The 23,757-nt window shown below is 39.2% G+C and overlaps 1 protein-coding gene across 3 annotated transcripts in view; it reads right to left on the bottom strand.

Annotated features, from left to right (window-relative positions):
* cyb5r4 (cytochrome b5 reductase 4) overlaps positions 1-23,757 on the bottom strand; it is a 95,912-nt gene that overhangs the window by 7,525 nt on the left and 64,630 nt on the right. For 2 of the 3 annotated variants that reach the window (XM_072553334.1, XM_072553336.1), the window contains exons 11-14: positions 23,490-23,630; positions 22,216-22,365; positions 21,171-21,318; positions 12,261-12,347 (exon numbers count right to left, since the gene is read on the bottom strand). In XM_072553334.1, the coding sequence (XP_072409435.1) occupies positions 12,261-12,347; positions 21,171-21,318; positions 22,216-22,365; positions 23,490-23,630 (526 nt within the window). Of the gene's footprint in view, positions 1-12,260; positions 12,348-12,923; positions 13,035-21,170; positions 21,319-22,215; positions 22,366-23,489; positions 23,631-23,757 lie in introns of all 3 variants that reach the window. The other variant, XR_011953544.1, reaches the window with a different exon arrangement.

Genomic DNA, 23,757 nt, shown 5'->3' with positions numbered 1-23,757 from the left:
GAGAGGTGATACATTTTGTTAGGAAGAACATGAGGCGAGGAGGGGTGGTGAGGAGGAAAGGGGAGAAGGGGAGAATGCGGGAGCAGAGTATCCTGCCTGTATGTGTGTAGAGATCATTGAGTGAATGAATATTGCTGTTTAAATGATTAAGATAGAAAATGACTTTGAATAAAATAAATAATTAAAAACTAGAAAATTGACAGCAATGAGGCCCCACTACTCCACAGGTCCAGCAAAGCTTTTAAGGAAGAAACCCATCTCTTATGTCTTGATTATTGAATAGCTTGGAAAAAGAAACCTTGGGTCTCCGCATTTAAAATTGCCTTGCAACAGCCTCTGAATTAAAATTGCTTTTACAGTACACATTGAGATGTGGCAGCTGTGATTAGGCTTGCAACCAAAAGAGCAGTGTTCTCTCTCTCTTTCCCTGTCAGCAAGAGAAATAAAAGCCTTACAAAAAAATGCCTTTTTTTCCCCACTCTTGCGGAAGTAGTTTGAAAGAACATGATAAAATTTCAACTGTGAATTGTAAGTGTTTCCCCAATAGCATTTTGAAATCGGGTCTGAAGATCATCCATCATTCAGTCACCGTCAGCAGTCGAATAGGTCAACTGGAAATAAAAGGAACCACAAGTAGTCAACCCATTTTTATCCATTAAATTTGAAATCTTTATCTACAGGAGGCGGTGGGGGGTGGGGGGGTAGTTCTTTTCAGCCTGTTTTTAAAACTCATGATACAGTTGAGATGAGCTGTGTTGGCTTGTCTGACTCAATGTATGGGGGAAAACGGAAATAATTTAAACTTGCAGAGTAATTTTAGTTAATATGCTACTTTCTCTGCTTGTTTAAATAACTTTTATTTATAATTTTTTGGAGTTAATGATAGATCCTGGTGAAAAGTTTCTTTTTTCCCCAGAATAACAATGCTAAAGAGAAACAAGTTGATGATTTTGGTGATAAATAAGACATTTGCACTTTTGGTAGACTTGTGGAGTAGCTGGGATTGATTATCAGTGCACTCCTGCCATCACAGTCTGTTGTTTTCAAACTTGGATGCTGGTCTGGCAAAATGGTTCAACCCAGTAGTTTTTAAACTTTCCTTCAAAAGGAAGGAGGGAACCACAATGTATGCAAAAATGTTTGAGATGCTGATACAAGTGTCCTCACTGACACACTGGACTTTGATGGGAATTGTGTAGCGTCAACCACCAAGAGTTGGGAACTGCTCTGAGTTAATCATAAAGTCCCTACAGTGGGGAAGCAGGCCATTCAGCCCATCGAGTTTAATGACACTAAAGTTGGTGCAGTAGTAGACAGTTTGGAAAAATTTTACAGGTTGCAGGGGGACTTGGATAAACTGCAGAATTGGGCTGAGAGGTGGCAAACGGAGTTCAATGCAGCTAAATGTGAGGTGATGCACTTTGGGAAGAGTAACAGGAAGGCAGAGTACTGGGGTCAATGGAAAGATTCTTGGTAATGTGGATGTGCAATGGGATCTTGGGAGTCCATGTACATAGATCCCTGAAAGTTGCCAACCAGGTTGATAGTGCTGTTAAGAAGGCATTATGGTGTGTTAGGTTCCATTTGTAGAAGGATTGTGAACTGGAGCTGCAATATCATGCTGCAACTATACAAAATGATAGTGTGGCCACACTTGGAATATTGTGTGCAGTTCTGGTCACCATATTTTGGGAAGGATGTGGAAGCATTGGAAAAGGTGCAGAGGAGATTTACCAGGATGTTGCCTGGTTTGGAGGAAAGGTCTTATGAGGAAAGGCTGAGAGACTTGGGTCTGTTCTCATTGCAAAAAAGAAGGCTAAGAGGGGATTTGATACATACGTACAAGATGATCAGAGGATTAGATAGGGTAGACAGTGAAAGTCTTTTTCCTAAGATGGTGACGTCAGCTTGCACAAGGGGGCATAACTACAAATTGAAGTTTGATAGATTTAAGACAGATGTCAGAGGCAGGTTCTTTACTCAGAAAGTGGTAAGGGGGTGGAATGCACTATCTGCCAATATAGTTAACTCAGCCGCATTAGGGAGATTTAAACAATACTTGGATAAGCACATGGATGATGATAGGGACGAGCTGAGAATAGTTCACAGGTCAGTGCAACACTGAGGGCCGAAGGGCCTGTTCTGCACTGTATTGTTCTATGTTCTATGAGTCCACACTAACTCTATCCCTGCAGTCCACCTTAGTCTACACACACTTCAACACTACAGGGCAATTAAGCATGGCCAATCCATGTAACCTGAACATCTTTAGACTATGGGAGGAAACTGCAGCAACTCCATGCAGACACAGTGAAAATGTGCAAACTCTACACAGACAAGTGCGCAAGGGTGGAATTTAACCCAGGTTCCTGGTACTGTGAGGCAGCAGTGTTAACCACTAAGCCACCATGCTGTCTGTATATGCAACCATCTGCATGGCTCAACTTAGTGTTGGTGTCAATATCTCGTGCAATGACTTGAAACCTGGCTTCTCAGATTGAAAGTCTGATCATCTACTGACTGAGCTACCCTGGCTCCCAACAGTCAGTTTCTATCTTAATCACTTAAACAGCATCATTCATCCACTTTATGGCAACATTTTATTCTGGTTTGCACAAGTGCTTATTCCACCCTTGAATCCTGTTTTTGTGAAGGTACCACAAATCTATTGGTGGAAATGTACATCTTAGGTGGAATATAGGCAACACATGCATCTGCAGGTACGTGTGCTAACTGCAAGTTGAAATTGTTTTCAGACGTCAGTGGGCAAATTATTTTCTAAGTAGCTTTGCTGAGATTTGCAGGGGAATGTTTGAAGCTCAATGCAAAAACAGAAATAAGTAATGCATTAATTTCTCTATTGCTACATCCAAAGCTGTGTGATCTCTCATAGCCACTGTATTTAAGGAACTGCTTTTACATTTATTTCCTTACAATATTTATTGATGCATAATCCCCAGATTTAAAAACATGAAATAGAAGTGGGTGCAGGCCATTTGGCCCTTTGAGCTGTTCTATCATCCACCTCAGTACCCTGTTTCAGATGCAACACACTTTTCAATATAAATTCCAAAAGAAACATATTTTGACGAATATTCTTTTTAAAATTAGCAATTGACACTTGTGATCAATTGGGTGCGGTGAATTGCTGTATGGTATGTCTGAAAGTCAACTTTTATGCTGGCTAAATAAGTCTGCAAAGCACTGACGATATTGTTTGATATAATACATGCAAATTAAGTTGCTGTGTTGGTTTCTATGAGGTACAGTTAGCTGTCATTTGAGAGATTAATGGATGTATTTTGGTTGTGGTTGTGGTAGTGTTTTGCTGTGTATAATATTCATTGTACATAACCAACCAGAAGCAAAATTGTGTTTGCTATTCACGTTAAAAGGGTGAAGGTATGTTAATTAATTTTTCAATATTTGGGTGACGAAAACAACAGTTCAAGAAGTTTTGAAATGGCTTTTACGCTACACCTTCCAGGGGCATTTGGACTGAGAACCTGGCATAATGGGGTAAATGTCACATTAAATGGAGAAACTCACAAAAAGACTGGGCCTTTTCTCAGTATGATACTAAGCAAACAAAGTAAAACTGCACCACAATCCACAAATATACCCACTCTGACCAAAACAAACATCATGATCAGCAAAGAGAATTTCTTTTTACTTAACCTAGTAATCACATGGTGTACTCACTGAGCAACATGGAGTTAATGTTAATTATGCTCACTATAATGGCAATTCTCAGTCATTCGGTTTAAAATGAATTCACAAAACAATTGTGTACAAAACAATTGACCTTAAATTGAACCTAATTTCCAAATAACTCAACAATTTCTGATTAACAACTTTAGAAAAATAATGAGATGGCTATTTTGGTCTCTCTGATGCACAGTGGCTTATTCCCTTGAGGTCAGAACATATGCAACTCACTTAAACTCAATGGAAGGACATTGGGACTGTGAGACCTGCATCCTGTCCACAGGTTGGGTGTTAGACTTATGACAGGCATCACTCATTTCACCAGAAATAAACATAAAATTATATCTCGCCAAACACGCCATTCCTCTTGCAAAAAGTGCCAGCAGCTCAGTCATAATGACACTTGCCATCGTAATGCAAGCTTTCATGAATTATTTCATCTGTTAATGATAGCACTAGGAAACACGTATGCAAGTCACTTTATTATCAAGTAGTTGCAAATGATCTATTTTAACTGATTAAGCATTCAGCAAAGAGAATGAAGTCAGGGATTTAGATAGATAGTACGATGGCACAGTGGTAGTTCTGATGACTTAACGTAGAAGTAGGGCTGCATAACTTGCATTCCAGAACAGAAAAGAAAGCCAAACTAAATACATTCTTTCAAGACAGGAATTAGCCAAAGGAATGAAGAGTTACAATTGCTAATAATGCTTTAAGAAAAAAGAAAAAATGTTGGTAATTATTCAGATTAGCTTTATGTCAGGAGTAAGGAAACCATTAGGGGCTGAAATAAAAGCTCATTGTTGATCTGTTAGAAAGTCATCCAATAATCAGGGATGCAGTAGCTCAGCAGGCTAGCAACCCAAGCTCAAGATTCAATCAAGCAAAACTGGTACATGTAGGCTAAAAAAAAACTAACCATGACAGTTTCCAGGGTGTTATAAAATCCACATGGCTCACTAATGGCTTTCAAAATGGGACCTGCAATCTCCTTTGCGTCTGGGCTTTGTTTCTTTTTAAAAATATTTTGGTGAGATACAGGTGCTACTGATTTTTTGCTAATCTTAATTGTCCCTGATTTCAGTGACAAGTCAGTTCAGAGGGCAGTTGAGAGTTAACTCAGGGCAACTGGCAAAATTTGAATTGTATAAAAAATCTGGGGTTAAAAATCTAGCCTAAGCAGGATAACATAATCACTGCCTTATAATGCACTATTCCCAGAACAACCTGCCAATTCAGCAGAAATCTGTCGGAAGACTGGCATCCCCGTCACTTTGTACCCAGGTATCCAGGCAAGTATTGGAAATCCAGCGTAGCCCCTTATCAGCAATATCATGACACAGCAGCCACAAAAATTACATTGCTCAAGACATATACTTTGCCTGGCTGACGCTTGCACTCCAATTCTCTCATATCAGTCACTATTTAACCGCCAAACCTCACTGCTTACTTGTCTTCAGCTATATTCTGTCTAATCATCTCCTCTCAGTCACTGTCATTCTATCTCCAGAGGGCTCTGGGGAACTGCAGTTTGTCATTGTCCAGCAGGAGAAAATCAAATACAGATAAGCAGTTGGACAAATCCAAACATTAACTTTTATTTACAGCCAGCAAAAGTGAAGACAAGCAAAATTAATAGAGGCTGCAGTATACCAAACAAAGCAAATTCTGCCATCATGACTGATGATAAATGCTGCCCCTCCAGGTCAGCTCTGATGAAGTCATTAGACTCAATATTACGTTGCTCTCTCTCTATGGATGCTGCCTGATCCACTATGATCTCCAGCCTTTTTTGTTTTTAGTTCACAATCCATGATGGTCTGCTACACTCAACTTCTTACCTACTGGTAGTGGGTGCCAATTAGACTCTGTCTGGTTTTAGCACCTTATGCAGCTGAGCTCTGTCATACACAAGGAGAGTTTCCTGCAAATGTCCTCATCGTAATGCTCCTGTTTTCTCAGTTCTTTGGAATCTATAACATTGCCTTATCGCTTGTTCAAAAAGTGCAGAGCAGAGCATATCCAGCTGATACTGTATGATGTTTCTGGACTGTACTGGAGGGCTCCCCCCATTTCAAGTCTGGTCAAAGCAGTGGAATCATATCTTCAACAGCCCTATCTGGTCTACCACAGCCCTGATCACAAAATGTACACCAAGTTGGTGAAGGGGCCACATCAACTGAGTGACCAGCATATTACACTTATAAAAATAGGAGTGCCTGTTGTGCTCCAACCCCTTCCCCATCCATGATCCACATATGCCACATCTACCAACCAGAACATGAAACTTATAAAGTTAAAAATCACACAACACCAGGTTATAGTCCAACGGGTTTATTTGGAAGCACTAGCTTTCTGAGCACTGCTCCTTCATCAGGTGGTTGATGAAGAAACAGTGCTCCAAAAGCTAGTGCTTCCAAATAAACCTGTTGGACTATAACCTGGTGTTGTGTGATTTTTAACTTTGTAAACCCAGTCCAACACCGGTGTCTCCAAATCATGAAACTTGTAGTTGAATTCAGTGGAGTCCATTAGAATACTTACATGGCATTTAATGGAGCAATGTTCCCTTCCTCCCAAAGCACTCTCAGAAGCTCCACAAGAGATGGGATGCTTTTGGCCAGCATTCACCTCTTTTTAAGTCATTGCCACTAACTTCTGCATTTTGACATGCTAAAGTAAAATTTACAAGCAGCAATGGCATGGTGCAAATTGTATTTGGCCAACATTTGAATCCAAAGAATGTTCATTCTGCATGCACTACAAATGGGCAAAGAAATGATTATTTGGCAAATATCAAATGCCAATGTGTGCTGTTTAGGAGTGCATGTGGTTGGTGTCCCTGGACTGCAGCTCGAGATGCTGTTTTGTGCTGAAATCACCACATTAGGAGCACAGTTAAGTTGCTTTGGATCTGGAGTCAAATGGAAGCCAGACCAGGAAAGGATAGCAGTTTCCTTCTGTAAAGAACATTAATGAACCAGATGTGTTTTATAACAATTGCCATATGGTTGTAATTAAGCTACTTCATTATTCCAGATATGTTTTATTTAAATTACATAAGATTCTGAATGGTCTTGACAATTTGGATGTGGAAAGGTTGTCTCCTCTTGTTGGTCGGACTAGATATAGGTAGCATTGCTTTAAAGTTAGTAATCACTCTTTTAGGACAGATGCGGAGCAGGTTTGCTTTCTTTGAGGATTAGGTGAATTTGGAAATCTCTACTTGAGAAAGTGATTTATGGTCATTAAAGTATATTTCAGACAGAAATGGATGAATTCTTGTTAAGCAAGCAAATTTAGGGTTATCTGAGCACAGTTAAGTATCACCAACATTGCGGTGGGTCTCAAGTCAGATGTAGCCAGACAAGGTATGGAATGTTGAATTTGAAACAGATTAGCCCTGTTCTACCTGAATGGCAGAATGGGTCTGAGGACCCAAATGATATATTTCTGCTCTTATTCACATTTGCATACATTTGTAAATTCTGCTGTCTAATGTGAATGTACTGATTAGTTGCTCAACTGCATATACACTAGAATGCAATCTTGCCACCTCTAGTATTTCATTGCCTATGTTGTGGCTGCAACCAATTGTGTCCTGAGTTACCATTTAAAATAATCAAAACTTTAGCGAGCGATTCATTCTGAACGTAATGCTTGATACAACTGTCCCAGATGAGTGATCGTGTTGAAGTTGCTAATTTTGTTGAAGTAGAACAACATAGGAACATTAAGCAATGGTGAAGTGCATTACACTTCTTTTGCAATCACTGTGCTTTGTTTGACACCGAAACATATGAAGTGCTTTCAAACATATTCAAAGAAATAGTTTCCATAAACACAAAACAAGTGTCTTTAAATTGATTCCAATCTCTGCTAACATAGCCAGATGAAAGAACTTTGTCATGTGATGCAGCTTTCTAAACGCTTATTACATATTTACTCAGGTTTTAGAACTGAGCAGATTGCTCAGTCTGAATTAACCTCCAGCATAGGCCAGCTTTTGAAATGTGAATCACGGAGTAATAATATTGAAAGGTTCATAATTATTTTTTAAGACAGTTTTTGCATGCATTTTACCTTATGATCAAGCATAAATCCTGGTATAGGTCAAATCTAAGAAATAGCTTCACCCAAATTTAATTGATCTTGATTCTAAAGACACCTCTTTTTGGAATCTAGGTACAACATTAAATACTGGTCTGTGGTGCAAATGGTTATAAAAAATCTTAATGGTTTATGGGATGTCATAAAAAATATTGCAACATTAAATTATATTGAGTAAATTTGGACCTACACAGAGCATTGTGCACTTTATTTAAAATATTGTGTTTGAATGGGAACTCTATTTATTGGGGTAGTTTGAGATTAAACTACCTGTACACGGAGAGAAAGCAGTAGCAGAGAGTGTCATTATTATCTTTTTCTCTGGTGTTTGATCACGTTGCCGAAATCTTTTTCCACAGGCACATCTCTACACAGCAACCAAATCCAGCTCCAATTCATTCTAAACCGATTCCAGTTTAAATTCTAAATTCCTGTTTTGGATTCACCGCTATCTTTGAAATATTCAGTGTTGCTGCTTTCATTTTGAGATTCGGCAGAGTCATTGCTTGATTTGCTGATTCTTGGATAATGGAAAAATCAGTAATTTAGCCTGGATCCTGCATGGCTGGCTTACAGAATTGAAGTGATGTGCAAAATTATTGATACAGACATGTTTATCGAGAGACAGAATTAAAGAGAAAGGCATTGAGTGGGGCAGTGGGTGTAAGGTAAATAGAAAGGGTGCAGTGTGAGATAGATGGAATTGGAAATGAGAGAAAGAGAGAGAGAGAGAGAGAGAGATGGACTTAGGAAGCAGCCTTTTTTTTTGCTTTCTGCTATACTAATTTTAGTACACAAATAAACTGGTATTCTACAATATTTTCATTAATAACACAAAAAATGTGTGCTGTCTGTCCATTGATGCTAACGATGAGTCATTCTTTTTATATAATGAGTCACAGTTAGTAATGATGACCTTTCCATCTGCAGTTTAGAATTAGTTCTTGCACTCTGTCTCCAAGCAATGAATCTCTAATTTTACAAATGAAGTAAGAAGCATGTTAACCATCTTGAATTGTATGTGAAGAGTCAAGTATCTTTCTCTGTCAAACTGATATCTAAAATGGAATATGTGCATTGCAAGATAAAATTTTCAGTTTACAAGCACAACCCACATAAGCCACAAAGAAAACTGTTTTTTGACACAATACCACTACTGAGATTTGAGACTATTTGTTACATGGTGATCACACAATTTTCAGTCTGCAGATCAAATGAGTATAAAATTCAGCCCACAAAGTAATATTAAGTAGCTCTTCCTATCAATACGACAGGGATTGATATTAATAGTACACAGTATTACAAGGAAATCACAGGATTAAACAAAAAGTAAAACACCTCAAATGCAAAGAGTTTAGACATCAACTGTTTACAATTGAAATCTGTATTCCTGAGCTCAATATACCTTTTGACCAGCATATTTATTCTTATTTACTCGTGGGATGTGGGCTTCACTGGCTGGCCAGCATTTATTGCCTGTCCCTAGTTGCTGGAGAAGGTGGTGGCAAGCTGCCTTCTTGAACTGTTGTTCATGGACCCATAACATCCTTAGGGAAGGAATTCCAGGAATTTGAGCCAGTGAAACTCAAGGAATGGCAAATGTTTCCAAATTAGGATGGTGAGTGGCTTGGAGGGGAACTTGAAAATGTTCCCACATATCTGCTGCCCTTGTCATTTTACGTGGAAGTGATCTTGGACTTGGAAGTGCTGTCTAAGGTTCTTTGCTGAATTTCTATCTTGCAGATAGTACTCACTGCTGCAACTGAAGGTCACTGGTGGAAGGAGTGCATACTTTTGGAAGTGGGGTCAATCATGCAGACTGCTTTGTCTTGGATGGTGTCAAGTTTTCTTTGAGTACTGTTGGAGCTGCACCCATCCAGGCAAGTGGTGAGTATTCCATCACACTCCTGAATCGTGCCTTGTAAATAGCAGACAAGCTTTGGACAATAAGTATGTGAGTTACTCATTGCCGTATTCTTAACTGCTCTTGTAGACACTGTGTTTATGTGTTGAGTCCAACTGAATTTCTGGTCAATGGTAACCTGCCATGATGTTGATAGTGAGGAATTCAGTGATAGTAACACCACTGAATGTCAAGGGGTAGTCATTAGATTGTCCCCTTTTGGAGATGGTCATTGACTGGTGTGGAACGAATGTTACTTGCCTCTTGTCAGTCCAAACCTGGATATTGTCCATATCTTGTTGCATTTGAGCATGGACTGCTTCAGTATCTGAGAAGTTATGCTGCTGAACATTATGTAATCATCAACGAACATCCCCACTTCTGACTTCAGATGGAGGGAAAGTCATTGCTAAAGCAGATGATGGTTGGACTTAGGACACTAATCTGATGAACTCCTGGAGCTGAGATGAGTGACCTCCAACAATCACAGCCATTGTCCTATATATCAAGCATGACTCCAACCGGTGGAGAGTTTGCCACTGGAAACCCATTGATACCAGTTCTTCTTGAGCTCCTTACTGCCACACTCGAACATGGCCTTGATGCAAAGGGCTATCACCCTTCACAATTCCGATCTTTGATCTGTGTTTGAACCAAGACTATAATGAGGTCAGGAATTAAAAGTGGCTCTGTCAGAGCCTAATTGTGGGCGTCATTGAGCAGGTTATTACTGAGCAGATGCTGCTTGATACGACTGTTCATGACTTCCATTACTTTACTGATGATTAAGAATAAACTGATGGGGCAATAACTGGCAGGGTTGGATTTGTCCTGCTTTTAGAGCACAGGAAATACCTCAGCAAATTTCCATATTGCCAGGTAGATGCCACCGTTATAACGGTACTGAAAGAGCTTAGCTAGGGGAGTGGCAAGCTTTGGAGCACAAGTCTTTGATACTATTGCCAGATTGTTGTCAGGGCCCACAGCCTTTGCAGTATTCAGTGCAGTATTGCAGTATCCAACCATTTCTTGATATCACATGGAATGAACTGAATTAGGTGAAGACATGTCTGTGATGACAGGGAGTACTAGATAAGGCTGAGATGAATTATTCACTCAGCACTTTTGGCTGAAGATTGCTGCAAATGCTTCAGTCTTATCTTTCGCACTGATGTATTGAGCTCTTCCATCACTGAGGATGGAGGTAATTGTGTAGCTTCTTCCTTCGTTGAGTTGTTTAATTGTCCACCAGTATTCACAACTGGATATGGCAAGACTGCTGGGCTTAGATCTCATCCATTGATTGTGGGATCACTTAGCTCTCTATCACTTGCTGCTCGGCACTCAAGTACTCCTGTTGGTAGCTTCACCATGTTGACACCTTATTCTGAAGTATGCCTGGTGCTGCTCCTGCATCACCTTCTGCATTCTCCATTGAATCAGGGTTGATCTCCTGGGACAATTTCTTTTTAAATTTACTCATGGGACATGAGTGTAACTGGTTGGCCTATTCCTAGTTGCCCTTGAGAAGACGGTTGAGCTGCCTTCTTGAATCACTGCAGTCCATGTGCTGCAGATTGACCCACAATGCCCTTAGGGAGGGAATTCCTGGATTTTAACCCAGCAACACTGAAGGAACAGCGATATATTTCCAAGGCAGAAAGGTGAGTGGCTTGGAGGAGAACTTGCAGGTGGTGGCGTTCCCATGTATCTGCTGCCCTTGTCCTTTTAGATAGCAAGTGGTCATGGGATTGGAAAATGCTGTTTAAGGATCTTTGGTGAATTTCTTCATTCATCTTGTAGGTAGTACACTCTGCTGCTACTGAGTGTTGGTGGTGGAGGGAGTGGATGCTGATGGATATGGTACCAATCAAGTATTTTGCCTTGTCCTTGATGTCAAGCCTCTTGAGTGTTGTTGGAGCTGCACCCATTCAGGCAAGTAGATCGTAATATTTGAGAGAGGGATATGCTGGCCATGAAATTGCAGATTCTGTTGGAGTACAATTCAGCCTAATGGCTGCCCAGTCTCGAGTTGTTAGATCTGTTTGAAGTCAGTCCTATTTTAGCATAGTGAAAGTGCTATATGAGAGTGAGACTTCATCTCCAGAAGGACTGTGCGGTGGCTATTTTTACTGAAACCGTCATGGACAGATGCATATGCAGACAGCAGACTGATAAGGATGAGATTGGGTAAGCTTTTCCTCTTGTTAGTGCCGTCACCTGCTACAGCAGACCCAGGCTAGCAGCTGTGGACTTCAGGACCCAACCAGCTCGATCAGTAGTGTTGCTGCCGAGCCACTCTTGGTGGTGGACGTTGAAATCCCCCACCCAGAGTACATTTTGCACTCTTGCCACCCTTAGTGTTTCCTCTAAGTGTTGTTCAACTACAAGTACTCACATTAGAACCAAAGAGTAGTCAACATATATTTCGTAGTAAGAAATCATTGGGCCTGGCTGTTTGTTTAATCTCACACTCCCAGAAATATGTCACTTTAATTCGACTGGCAAAGACACTTCGGTGTAAACACTTTGTTACCTTTCGTCTTTTAAGGCTAACTGGTCTAATTGATCCCTCCACAAGATATCCTCTTCTGTCTTGTTAAAGAACAGCAATTGTAGTTTCCTGAAACAAAACAAAAGCATCATTGAAAGATTCCACTTTTTTGTACTTTGTTCTAATCACTATTAGACAAAAAAGGTTGCCTTATTGAAAATTTTTTTTTAAACCCAGAAGGATAGCATAAATAATATCAGCCAACAATGAGCCCCAATCATCTCCAAGGCAAGATGTAAATTCTGCTCTGCTAGTAATAATGAAAAGCCAGATGCATCCTTGTAATGGAGTGGCTGTAGGGGAACATGGAAGAATGTGTAACATTTAATTGTTCTCAATGTTTGAACAGCTACAGTATTGAATTTTGAACAATTAATAGAAAACAACAAAATGGGGAAATCACCTGTTGCTCAATAATACCAATGCATTCTTCACGCATTGATAGCCACTTCAAGGGAACAGAACAGAGCTCAAGAATTGGGAACAGGAGGGGGGCATTTGGATGGTCAAATTTGCACCATATTCAATATAATCTGAGAGGAGTATATGCTTGAGAGATGTGATGCCACAATTCCATTTTCATGTCATCATGACTCCCTTGTCATCAAAAGTCTAGTTAATTCAGCCTTGAATATATTCACTTACCCAGACTCCACTACTCTCTAGCGAACAGATTGACAACTCTGTGATAGAAAATGTTTCTCTTCATTGCAGTCTTAAATGGGAACTTTCTAATTTTTAGACATTGTGGCGAGTCTAGAATTAGAGGACATAGGGATAAAAAACCTCAGCATTCACACTTGCAAATTTCCTCAGGATCTCACATGTTTCAATAAGACAATTTTGCATGCTTCTAAATGCTAATGGGAAAAATTCCACCCTGCTTTTATTATAAGAAAGCTCCTCATTTCAGGAATCAGACAACTAAAGCTTCTCTACAGTGTTTTTAATAGTTATATCCTTTGTTAACCAAAAAGGCCAAAACTGTATGCAGCACTCCAGATGTAGTAATACTTCCCTACATTTTTATTCTATTCCCCTCGCAATAAATGTCAATATTCCATTTGTCTTCCTGATCACTTGCTCTACCTATAGAAAATATGTTTGAAATTTATGTACCAGGACACCCAAATGCTTCCATATCACAAGGTTCTACACTTTCTCTCTGCATTAAATAATAATGCACATGTTTCTTCCTATTGTTTCTGCTAAAATGGACAAATTCACATTTTACCATATTTCATTCCACCTGACAAACCTTTGCATAATCGATGAACCTACCTAAATCTCTTTGTAGACTTTATATCTTTTTCGCAATTTACTTTTCTATTTTTATGGATTATCAAATTTGGCAACCATGCATTTGCTACCATCATCCAAGTAATTAATATAGGTAGGTAGGAGTTTATTGTTAAAATAGTTTTTGAAAAGTCACATATGATTGAAGGTTGCCATATGTCATCGACGCTAACCAGGAGACAAATTTTCATCTTCAGTTTGGAAACTAGGAATTCAGCCATTGCCTGGTGTTGTGGTCCCAACTTCTAAAAGCTGGGCCACACTGACGGAAAAGTTTGGTTGCCAGAATGCAGATGCAGGCTGGAACGGGCTGTTGCACCCTGAGGGAGGTGTGAATGGTGAAGCTGGAAAGTTAGAACGCTTGGTCTGATTGCTCAAACATCAGGCCAACTCTACTCATGGTTGGTAGGCCCTTCTACACTCATAACTCAGCTCCTACACACCTACATACCCTCTTATATCTCCCATGTACCTTCCAAGCCTCCCTCACCCAATATGCACTAGGTACACAATCAAAATGCCATATACTAACCTTGGCAGGTCATGAAAATGTTCATGAAACAATAATAACTAACCAATCAAAAATTCCTTGGAAAAATATTGCTCCTCTTACATTCTCATAAAATTATCAAACTAAAATCAAACCATCTGCTGATACAGTTGAAAAATGGTTCCATTATGAATACTCACTTGAGCTCCAAAAAGTGACATTGTGCAATCAGCTACCTGGTGATTGTTTACATAGCTTGAAGGACACAGATAGCTTTGTTTATTTTGCAGTTTTACTAGCTTTTAGTAAATTTATATCTCTTTGAAATAGTTTTTCAAAGCTGGTATATGTCAACAAGATTACAAAGTATTAATCAAATTAAGAACTTCTTCAACAGAAATTACACCCAGAGTTATTTAACAGCTTTATGATAACATAAGGAGGAAACATTTTTCAAAGGGGTTTTTGAATGAATGATTATTTTAAAAATTTCATGATTGTCAAAACTTACCAGCATTATTATATGATTTTTAGGTTCCGCACCTATTACATAATAAAAGAGTACCTCAAAGACCCAGCAGATGACAGGATATTAAATCATTGTGATAGTCAAACCATATATTAATATCAGATTCTCGTTAAAGTAGAACGCAGAAGAGTATCAAAGAAAGGAGTCTAATTGTATCTGTAAACCCTATTGCCCATAAATTTAATGATCTCTTCTTTTTTTATGGACAGAGCCCTATGATCTGTCCTTGCATTGAAAATGTATTGAAACCAAACAGCACGGTAGCTCAGTGGTTCGCACTGCTGCCTCATAGTGCCAGGGACCCGGGTTCAATTCCCACCTTGGGCAACTGTAGTGTGGAGTTTGCACGTTCTCCCAGTGTCTGTGTGGATTCCCTTCGGGTGCTCCGGTGTCCTCCCACAGTCCAAAGATGTGCAGGTTAGGTGAATCGGCCATGCTAAATTGCCCAAAGTGTTAGGCGCAGGGGTAAATGTAGGGGAATGGGTCTGGGTGGGCTGCTCTTCAGAGGGTCGGTGTGGACTTGTTGGGCAGAAGGGCCTGTTTCCACACTGTAGGGAATCTAATCTAATCTAAACTTCAGTTGTAACAGCTTAAGCTACTGATTAAAGAATTCCTGATTCAACAGCAGGCATTGTGATCCCCAAACTGATTTATCTGGCATGGTTTTCAGATTCTGCAAATCCAGGAATCCACCCACTTCCACAAAAAAAGGCAATGACAGAGAAACTCAAATTTGCAGCAGGTTTTTAGAGAGTGAACCTGAAACAGGTCACAACCTGCCACCTTCCCAACCTAGCAAAAACAGCGAGTGAATGAAATCAGTGGAAAAGTTTAAAAGCATAGCCCCACATTACTCCGGTTGCATTCTCCCAATTCCCATTTGATCAGCATCAGGGAATGAAAATTTAGTTCTGTGTGACACTTAATGGTCATTTGAAAAGTTTGATTACCTTAGCAATAAGTTTGTTGGTTAGATATTAACAGGTATAGTTGAGGGAAAGAGTATTCTTCTAAACATCGAAACAAAAATCCTATTTCCTGCAATTGGTAGTTGTGTAATGTATTTCAATTTGAGTATTATTAAATAAACAAACATAATAAAGACAAGGAAGAAAACTGAAGACTTTTATATTGGATATATGCTAAAATTTCCATTTACAGACCATAAAACAGAGAGGTGCTTGAAATTGCACGGGTAAAAGCAACTCAAAAAAATTGAAACAAGTTTGTACTTTGCTCATTTGAATCAGAGCTGAGAAGCTATATACCTCACTTTGAGAGTGAAAAGTGAAGGGAAACAGAAAGAAAGATTGACTTGGGCATAAATGTGTCATGTATGTCACAGAGCAGGGACAATTGGGCTGCAGCAATTATCTGAAGATGGTACAACATTCAGATGTGTGACATACCATGACAGGAGATCTCCTGGTGAGTCTAGCTACAAAGAGAAGCAGACATCACTGATGGACCATTATTGGACTTCTGTGGGAAGTCATATCTTCATTACATAAAAACACTGCCATGCCAACATCCAGTATATGGGTTTTCAACTGGCATCATAAATCAAACCATTTATTTAAATTAATGTTTTTGTAAACAAAGGCTTTTAAATTTGAAATAAGGAATGGTTTTAAGAAAATATAATATCTTACAAAGCAAATTTTAATAGACTGCTTTTATTGTAAATGCCACCACTAGCTGGCATATCGATGACACATATGCACAAAGACAGCTTGCAGCTGGCTGAAATAAGGTGACACTATCAACATGATCACAATGGAATCAAACTCCTGATTTCCAGCTCACTGAAATCAACAAACAAGTCACCTCCTGCTGCAATCATTGTTAAAAATATTTCAGTACAAAATTGAGAATTTTGAAAGAGGTCCTTAGACCTGAGAGATTTGCGCAATGAGATGTCGCCCAGATTTTAGTGAGACTCTTTCTCTTTTCCCAGTTGTTGTAAATACGGACCAGAAAGGACCATTTTCACATTACATGCAGCTCTGTTAGGTAATGGATTTCTGATGTCTAGTGTTTAAAAATGTTGGATAAAAATAATGGGCTGTGTCACTGGGGACAGGAGGCTCTCTTTTTAACAGGAAGAAAATTCGTCAGACTAAACACAGTTTAACAGATTGACAACAACATCTGCACATGTGAAAATGCATCCTGAAAAAGCACCATATCATCACAAAGTGGCGTCACTGGCCCTTTTATTGGGGGAAAGAAAAATATTATGACAGAATGAGAGAAGGCAGAATGTTTTTTTATTTTATGTCAAATTATGTTGAACTTAGCAATTTAGTTTTAACTATACCTCAAGTAATAACAATATTCCAAAATAGTCAGAGTAAGAACATTTGTGAAAATTATAAAAGTAACTGTCTGACTGAATTTCACCAACGGTAACCACTTGAAAACATTAGAGTCGAGAGTGTGGTGCTAGAAAAGCACAGCAGGTCAGGCAGTATCTGAGGAGCAGGCGAATCAACATTTCAGGCATAAGCCCTTCATCAGGAACATGCACAATACAATGAATATATCCTCAATGTGAAAGCAGGACGAAATTTAGTTTGAATCATTGGAAATGATAATTCTCGTCTTAAGGGATAAAGATTACTATTTCTGTTAATGTCCTGCAGCATTCTTCTGATTCTATTAACCCTGTTGTTTTAATGATACTGCAGCTGCAATTTGTTCCTGGTTTTCTAAGTAGAAGCAGAATTTAAAACAAGAACTCATTAAAACAAAGTGCTTTTGCCCGAATCATCGATTCTCCTGCTCCTCAGATGCTGCCTGATTTGCTGTGCTTTTCCAGTACCACACTCTCAACTCTGATCTCCAACATCTGCAGTCCTCACTTTCTCCTACTTGAAAACACAGGTATTTCTAACACAGTGACTCACATCTCTGACAACTGCACATAATTTAAAAGACCAACAAAGGTTAGCCTCTGAAATAATTCAATATTAAATTTCAAGTTATTACAGAGATGATTGCCAGCTTTCATCCGTTATCTCATTTTTCAAAATGGCAATTGAAAATGATGTGAATTTTGGCTAGATCGTCATTCCTTTCAACAAGTGTATAGAAAACCAGCTTGTTAATTTAATCCCTGAGAGAAAAGTACTTGAACACGTCAGAAAAACCTGTCGCTGTGTGAAATTGTGTTGCAGCTTTGAATTTAAAAGATGTTCCTTGCATGGGTCAAACTATTATTAAAATTTTGAAATACAGTTGGTTCAGATTGACGGCCATCTATCTGAACAGTTAACTATCCCTTTGAAAGGATTTTGCATGACCTGCTAAATGTTTCCAACATTATATGGCTTTATGTCAGATTTCTGCATACTTTGCACTTCGTTTTAATGAGTCCTTCTTTTAAATTCTGCTGCTTCTTAGAAAACCAGGAACAATTTGCAGCTCAGGATCATTCAAGCAACAGGGTTAATAGAATCAGAAGAAAGTTGCAGGACATTAACAGAAATAGTAACCTTTAAGACGAGAATTATCATTTTCAATGATTCAAACTAAAGTTTGCCCTGTTTTCATGTTGAGGATATCGTCATTGCGTTGTGCAAAATGAAAGGTTCAGAACAGCTCTAATTGCACAAAACCAAGCATCCAGTATACATTGAGAGCCAGCAGCAGCAGCAGCAGCAGAATTGTTTCCACTGTATCTATAACCCAATGGCCCATAAAATGCTTCACGTTGCCATGACCAGTAAACTAGGGGCATCAATTCTGTTTCAGTCAGGAGGAGCAGGTGCCAACCGAGTGAATTTACAAGTTAAGATTACACAAATGCAAAACTGCAAAAATAGAATGCAACAAAAGTAACCAAATGATACCACAAACAACAGATCAGGCAAAATCTCTGAAGTTTTTCACCCTCAATGATGGTGGAGACTAGCTCATTGGTGTAAAAGACAAGGCAATCATCTTCAGACTGAAATGCTGAGACAAATGCTGATTACCTACTTTAGCCTCTCCATGTGAGGTCACAATCCAGCTGATCAGATTTACTCTGACTACTATGTCTGAACTCCCAACTGTCAACATCCTGGGGCCACCAGTGACCAGAAATTTACTGGAATCAGTCATAGAGATGTAAAGAATGGAACCAAACACTTCAGTCCAACTCGTCCATACTGACCAGATATTCTAAATTAATCTAGTCTCATTTTCCAGCACTTGGTCTATATCCCTCTAAACCCTTCCTATTCACATACCCATCCAGATGCCTTTTAAACATTGTAATTGTACCAGCCTTCACCACTTCCTCTGGCAGCTCATTCCATACAGGCATTACCTTGTGTGTCAAAAAGTTGCCCCTTAGATCTCTTTTAAATCTTTCCCCTCTCACCCTAAACCTATGTCCTCTAGCTCTGGACAACCCCCCCAACCCCCCACACACACCTCAGTGAAGACCGTGTCTATTTACCCTATCAATTATCCTTCATAATTTTATAAACCTCTATAAGGTTACCCCTCAGCCTCTGATACTTCAGGGAACTGTAGGTTAACAGATATCAATTCTGAATCGATTAACTTGCTTCCTGACCACCTGAAACCTGTTTACCACCTACAAGGCACAAGAAGTTTAGCCCCGTCTGGGAAGATGCGGCCTACTTGACTGATGCACCTTTCATCACCTCAAGCATTCACCAGTGCACAGCGACAGCATTGTGTTCCAGGTATAAATGCATTGCAGCAACTTGCTTTGCCTCCAACCTACGACTAGGATAAGGGTAGCAGGACACCATCCTGATTTGGGTTTATGCATCACAAGGCAAAAATCCTAAAACCACTCACCTATACATCTGTAGCAATTTAAGAAGGCAAATCACGAACTCCTCAAGTGTTATTCAGGATGGGCAATAAATATTGGCCTTGTCAGGAAGACCCACGGCCCATTAACAAATTAAAAACTCCAAAATCTCATTTGTTCAATTCTAATGCTTGGTTGCACCCCTCCTAATTTATACATGCTGCAACTTTATACTCTACAATGTTTTTACACTCAACACTGTTACTGTTATGTTCCCTAAACCTGTTCTGGGCATTCTTTAATGTACTGGCATATTCATGTTCACAAAGCATTCTCCATCAGGCTGTTAAGTGATTTGACAGCTTATTTCTGGCCACATTGTTAGTTGCTATACACTGTGCCTGTGAATTGGTCTGCAGAATTCTTTTTCACTTTTTCGTTTGCAATGATGTTAATTTTATGCCTTAACCAAATATTCCCTTCTCCAAAGCAGCTTTTAATTATACATAAACTAACTTGTTCAATTCAGTATTCTTGCTTCAGGCATCCAAAATTGTCACACTTGGATGGCCTTTTTGTTCCCCACATGAGAAAGAGAAACCATGAAATGGCAAATAAGAGAATTCGAGAGGGAACAAGCAGATGAAATAGGAGTCAAATAGAGAGAGTGAGAGTGTGCGGATTAGAGTGGTGCTGGAAAAACACAGCAGGTCAGGCAGCATCTGAGGAGCAGGAAAATCGATATTCTGGGCAAAAGTCCTTCATCAGGAATGAAGACAGGGAGTCTCTGGGTGGAGAGATAAATGGGAGAGGGGTGTGGCTGGGGAGAAGGTAGCCAAGAGTACAATAGGTGGATGGCGGTGGGGATGAAGGCGATAGGTCAGAGAGGAGGGTGGAGCAGATAGGTGGGAAGGAAGATCGGCAGGTATGACAGGTCATGAGGATTTTTCCTAGTGAGAGTGTGTGGCCAAGTGTACAAACCAAGCACATAAGAAAGAAAGTGAAAACCAAAAATCCAAAAGCAACAAATTCCTTCTGCTCTCTACTGGTTAGAATATGTTGTCTTCACATCGTTTAGGAATGTGGTGATGAACTAGATTCAGCTTCGGTATGCAACATCCTGGGGGATACCATTGACAAGTAATTGAATTGGACGTCATTTAAATACTAGATCAGAGCTAGGAATTCTGCAGTGAATAACTCACCTCCTCTTTAACTTGGATTAGCTAAAGGTCATGTTTTTTATTCACTCTAATTTCTAATTTTGTGTTTATAATTATGAGCCCACAAGATGCTCTGCAATAATCACCAAGGCTCCTTTGTCAGCATCTTCTAAACCCCCAACTCAACTATCTAAAAGACTAAGAGCAGCAGAAGCATGAGAACACCACCAACTGCAAGTTGCCCTCTAGGCTGCACATCATCCTGACTTGAAACTATATCTCTATTCCTTCCCCTATTGTTATAGGGTCAAAATCCTTGAACTCTCCACCAAACAGCATTGTGTATATCACATACAGCAAGAATAGCAGCAGCTCAAGATGGCCCAATGCCACTTTCTCCAGCACAATAAATGCTGGACGAACAGCAACACCAATATGCCATAAGCAAATAAAAAGAAGACACCCTGGTGGATTTGCAAATGATAATATAACATTACACTGAATTTCAATCTCACGTATAACATCACATTAACGTAGATTGGTCTGAACAAAATGAAACATGCAGAGGCAGCATTCTGGAGTACCTGAAATTAATTACAATTTAACTTAATCTAGAAATCAAAATGATCCAATTTACCTGAAAGAAGGAATTTTCAAAGCAAAGTTTATCAGTTTGATCATTGGAGTGAAGCCTGTACCAGCGGCCAATAGAATGAGCTCAGTTATTCCTTCAAGTTGTGAGTGTTTGAAGTTACCTTCTGGGCTACTCACAGATATACAATCTCCTTCAGATAAAATACAGCAACAAATTAATGAGGAAAAGTATTTTCAAAATAATATATTGTTAGTTTAGAAATAAATATAGATTATTCTTAAATGGAGAGAGATTGGCAAGTGTTGGATGTCCAAATGGACCTAGATGTCCTTCTTCGTAAGCTATTAAAAGTTAACATGAAGGTGTAACAAGCAATTAAGAAGGCTAATAGTATATATAGTTGTATAGCAAGAGGATATGGGGACACGAGTACCAACAAAGCTTAGTCATTGAGCACGTTCAAGACAGATATTGATAGATTTCTAGATAATAATGACATCAAGGTGTATGGGAATAGCTTGGGTACCCAGCATTTAGCTGGAGGAAGTCATTATATGGAATGGCATAGCAGGCTTGTGAGCTCTTAATATCCTATGATAAAGATGATGCTGGGATTTCAGTTCCACATACATTGTATATAGTTAGTAAACACATAGATTCATGATCCTGAACTGTCAGAAGAACTCTGAGGAATTTTTAAAAAATTCTTGGACCAAGTGTCAATTCTATTTAACGCAACACTTGTGACTGATTTTAGCAAGGATCTTTATGCAAAGCATTGAAATGTTTATAGCTCATAGTTACTTTCACATTGTATAACATGCTTTAACTTATTATATCAAAGTACATCTCTACATACTTGTATTTGTTCTCACTTCAGTATGTTCATTACCATCTGTCTCTGAGCTCACTAATCAATCACAATCAATTCACAGAATACAACTTTTATGATGCAGCCTTAGCTGCAACATCATTATGCTTGCTAAATACAAAGATTTCACAAAGAAAAACTAACACAATTATTCAGCATCTAACTTAAAGGCAGAACAATAGGATCACACACTAAAATGAAAATTCATTCTCTTACCAATTTGAAGCCTGTCAATTAGTGGTGTTAGCAATCCATCAGGATAGATTTTGACCATTAAGTAGATATTTGTACAAGAAAGACCATTATCCTTTGGATCTACATACAAGGTTGGCAGCACAGGTGTATAAGGCCTAACTACTTGGACATCTGGGGAAACAGGAGAATGAAATATAATATAAGAAAATCACAGCCCTAAGAAATTAAACCAAGTAGAACAAACTGTATTGTCCACTTGAAAAGGGTTAAGTTTTATATCACTAGGTCTTACAAAACAGAATGTTCTGGATTCTTTACTATGCTTTGACAACTGCAGTGTGGATTATATTTGTCCATGGTTTCTTGAAGTTGAGGGAATGAATGATGCCCATTCTTAGTTCTGATCACTAACCAGTGCCTTCTGCTGGAATTGCATGGATACCAGTTTGACTTGGCTGTGATACCAGATTCAAGCATTTAAGATGGAGAGTTAGGGAAACTCACCAGCCAAGATAATGCACCAGCCTGAGTCACAGCCTAAAGTGAGAAAAATAAAAATGTACTACACTTGGAATGTCATCACTACAGTACCCTACAAAAGCTCAGTTATTCTAAGAGTACCCATTTGTGAACTGCTCACGACTTAAGAGCATTATTGATCTAATTTGTGGGCGGCACGGTGGCACAGTGGTTTGCACTGCTGCCTCACAGCGCCAGAGACCTGGGTTCAGTTCCCACCTCAGGCAACTGACTGTGTGGAGTTTGCACGTTCTCCCCGTGTCTGTGTGGGTTTCCTCCGAGTGCTCCGGTTTCCTCCCACAGTCCAAAGATGTGCAGGTCAGGTGAATTGGCCATGCTAAATTGCCCGTAGTGTTAGGTAAGGGGTAAATGTAGGGGTATGGGTGGGTTGCGCTTCGGCGGGTCGGTTTGGACTTGTTGGGCCGAAGGGCCTGTTTCCACACTGTAATGTAATCTAATCTAATCTAAAAAATTGTTTGGAAAATCTTCAATTAAAACCAAAAATCCCTCAGCAAAATTTTTCTGTCGATAATTCCCCTTGAGTAGAAAGCATAAGAATCCACATCCTCCCAGTCACACAATCACTCATTGGTGGATTTTTTTGTTAAAAGGAAACCTAATAATTAAGAAATTATTCAACAAACATCCCTTCATGTTTAATCTTTGCCCCTTAGACATTACAAAAAAACAAATTAATTCTGTTAACTCATGTCAATATTGTTTTGCTAGTCAAGTGCTCTTTGCAATAATGAGCATATGTAACTATACTGTTGTACCTTGAATGTTACTTTTGAGATAGATGTGCTGTCCAATCGATATTGTCAAATAACACCCAGGAGGTAGCTGAAAGCACAATAATCTAGTGTCATGCGACACATCTGTCTTTGACAGGAGGGTGCATTTCCTGTAAAAAAGACCTAGGGTAAGGAATTGGGAGGGAGAAAAAGACATTTAAAAAATGTTAACAAATGACTTAAATTTACAATTTTGATTATTTTCCCCATAATTTATACTACTGGACTGATACAAATGAAATGTTTATAT

Source organism: Chiloscyllium punctatum, chromosome 3 (assembly GCF_047496795.1).
Source record: "Chiloscyllium punctatum isolate Juve2018m chromosome 3, sChiPun1.3, whole genome shotgun sequence".
Classification (NCBI taxonomy): Eukaryota; Metazoa; Chordata; class Chondrichthyes; order Orectolobiformes; family Hemiscylliidae; genus Chiloscyllium; species Chiloscyllium punctatum.
The sequence above is the reverse complement of the archived record's forward strand: the minus strand, read 5'-3'. Positions and strand labels throughout refer to the sequence as shown.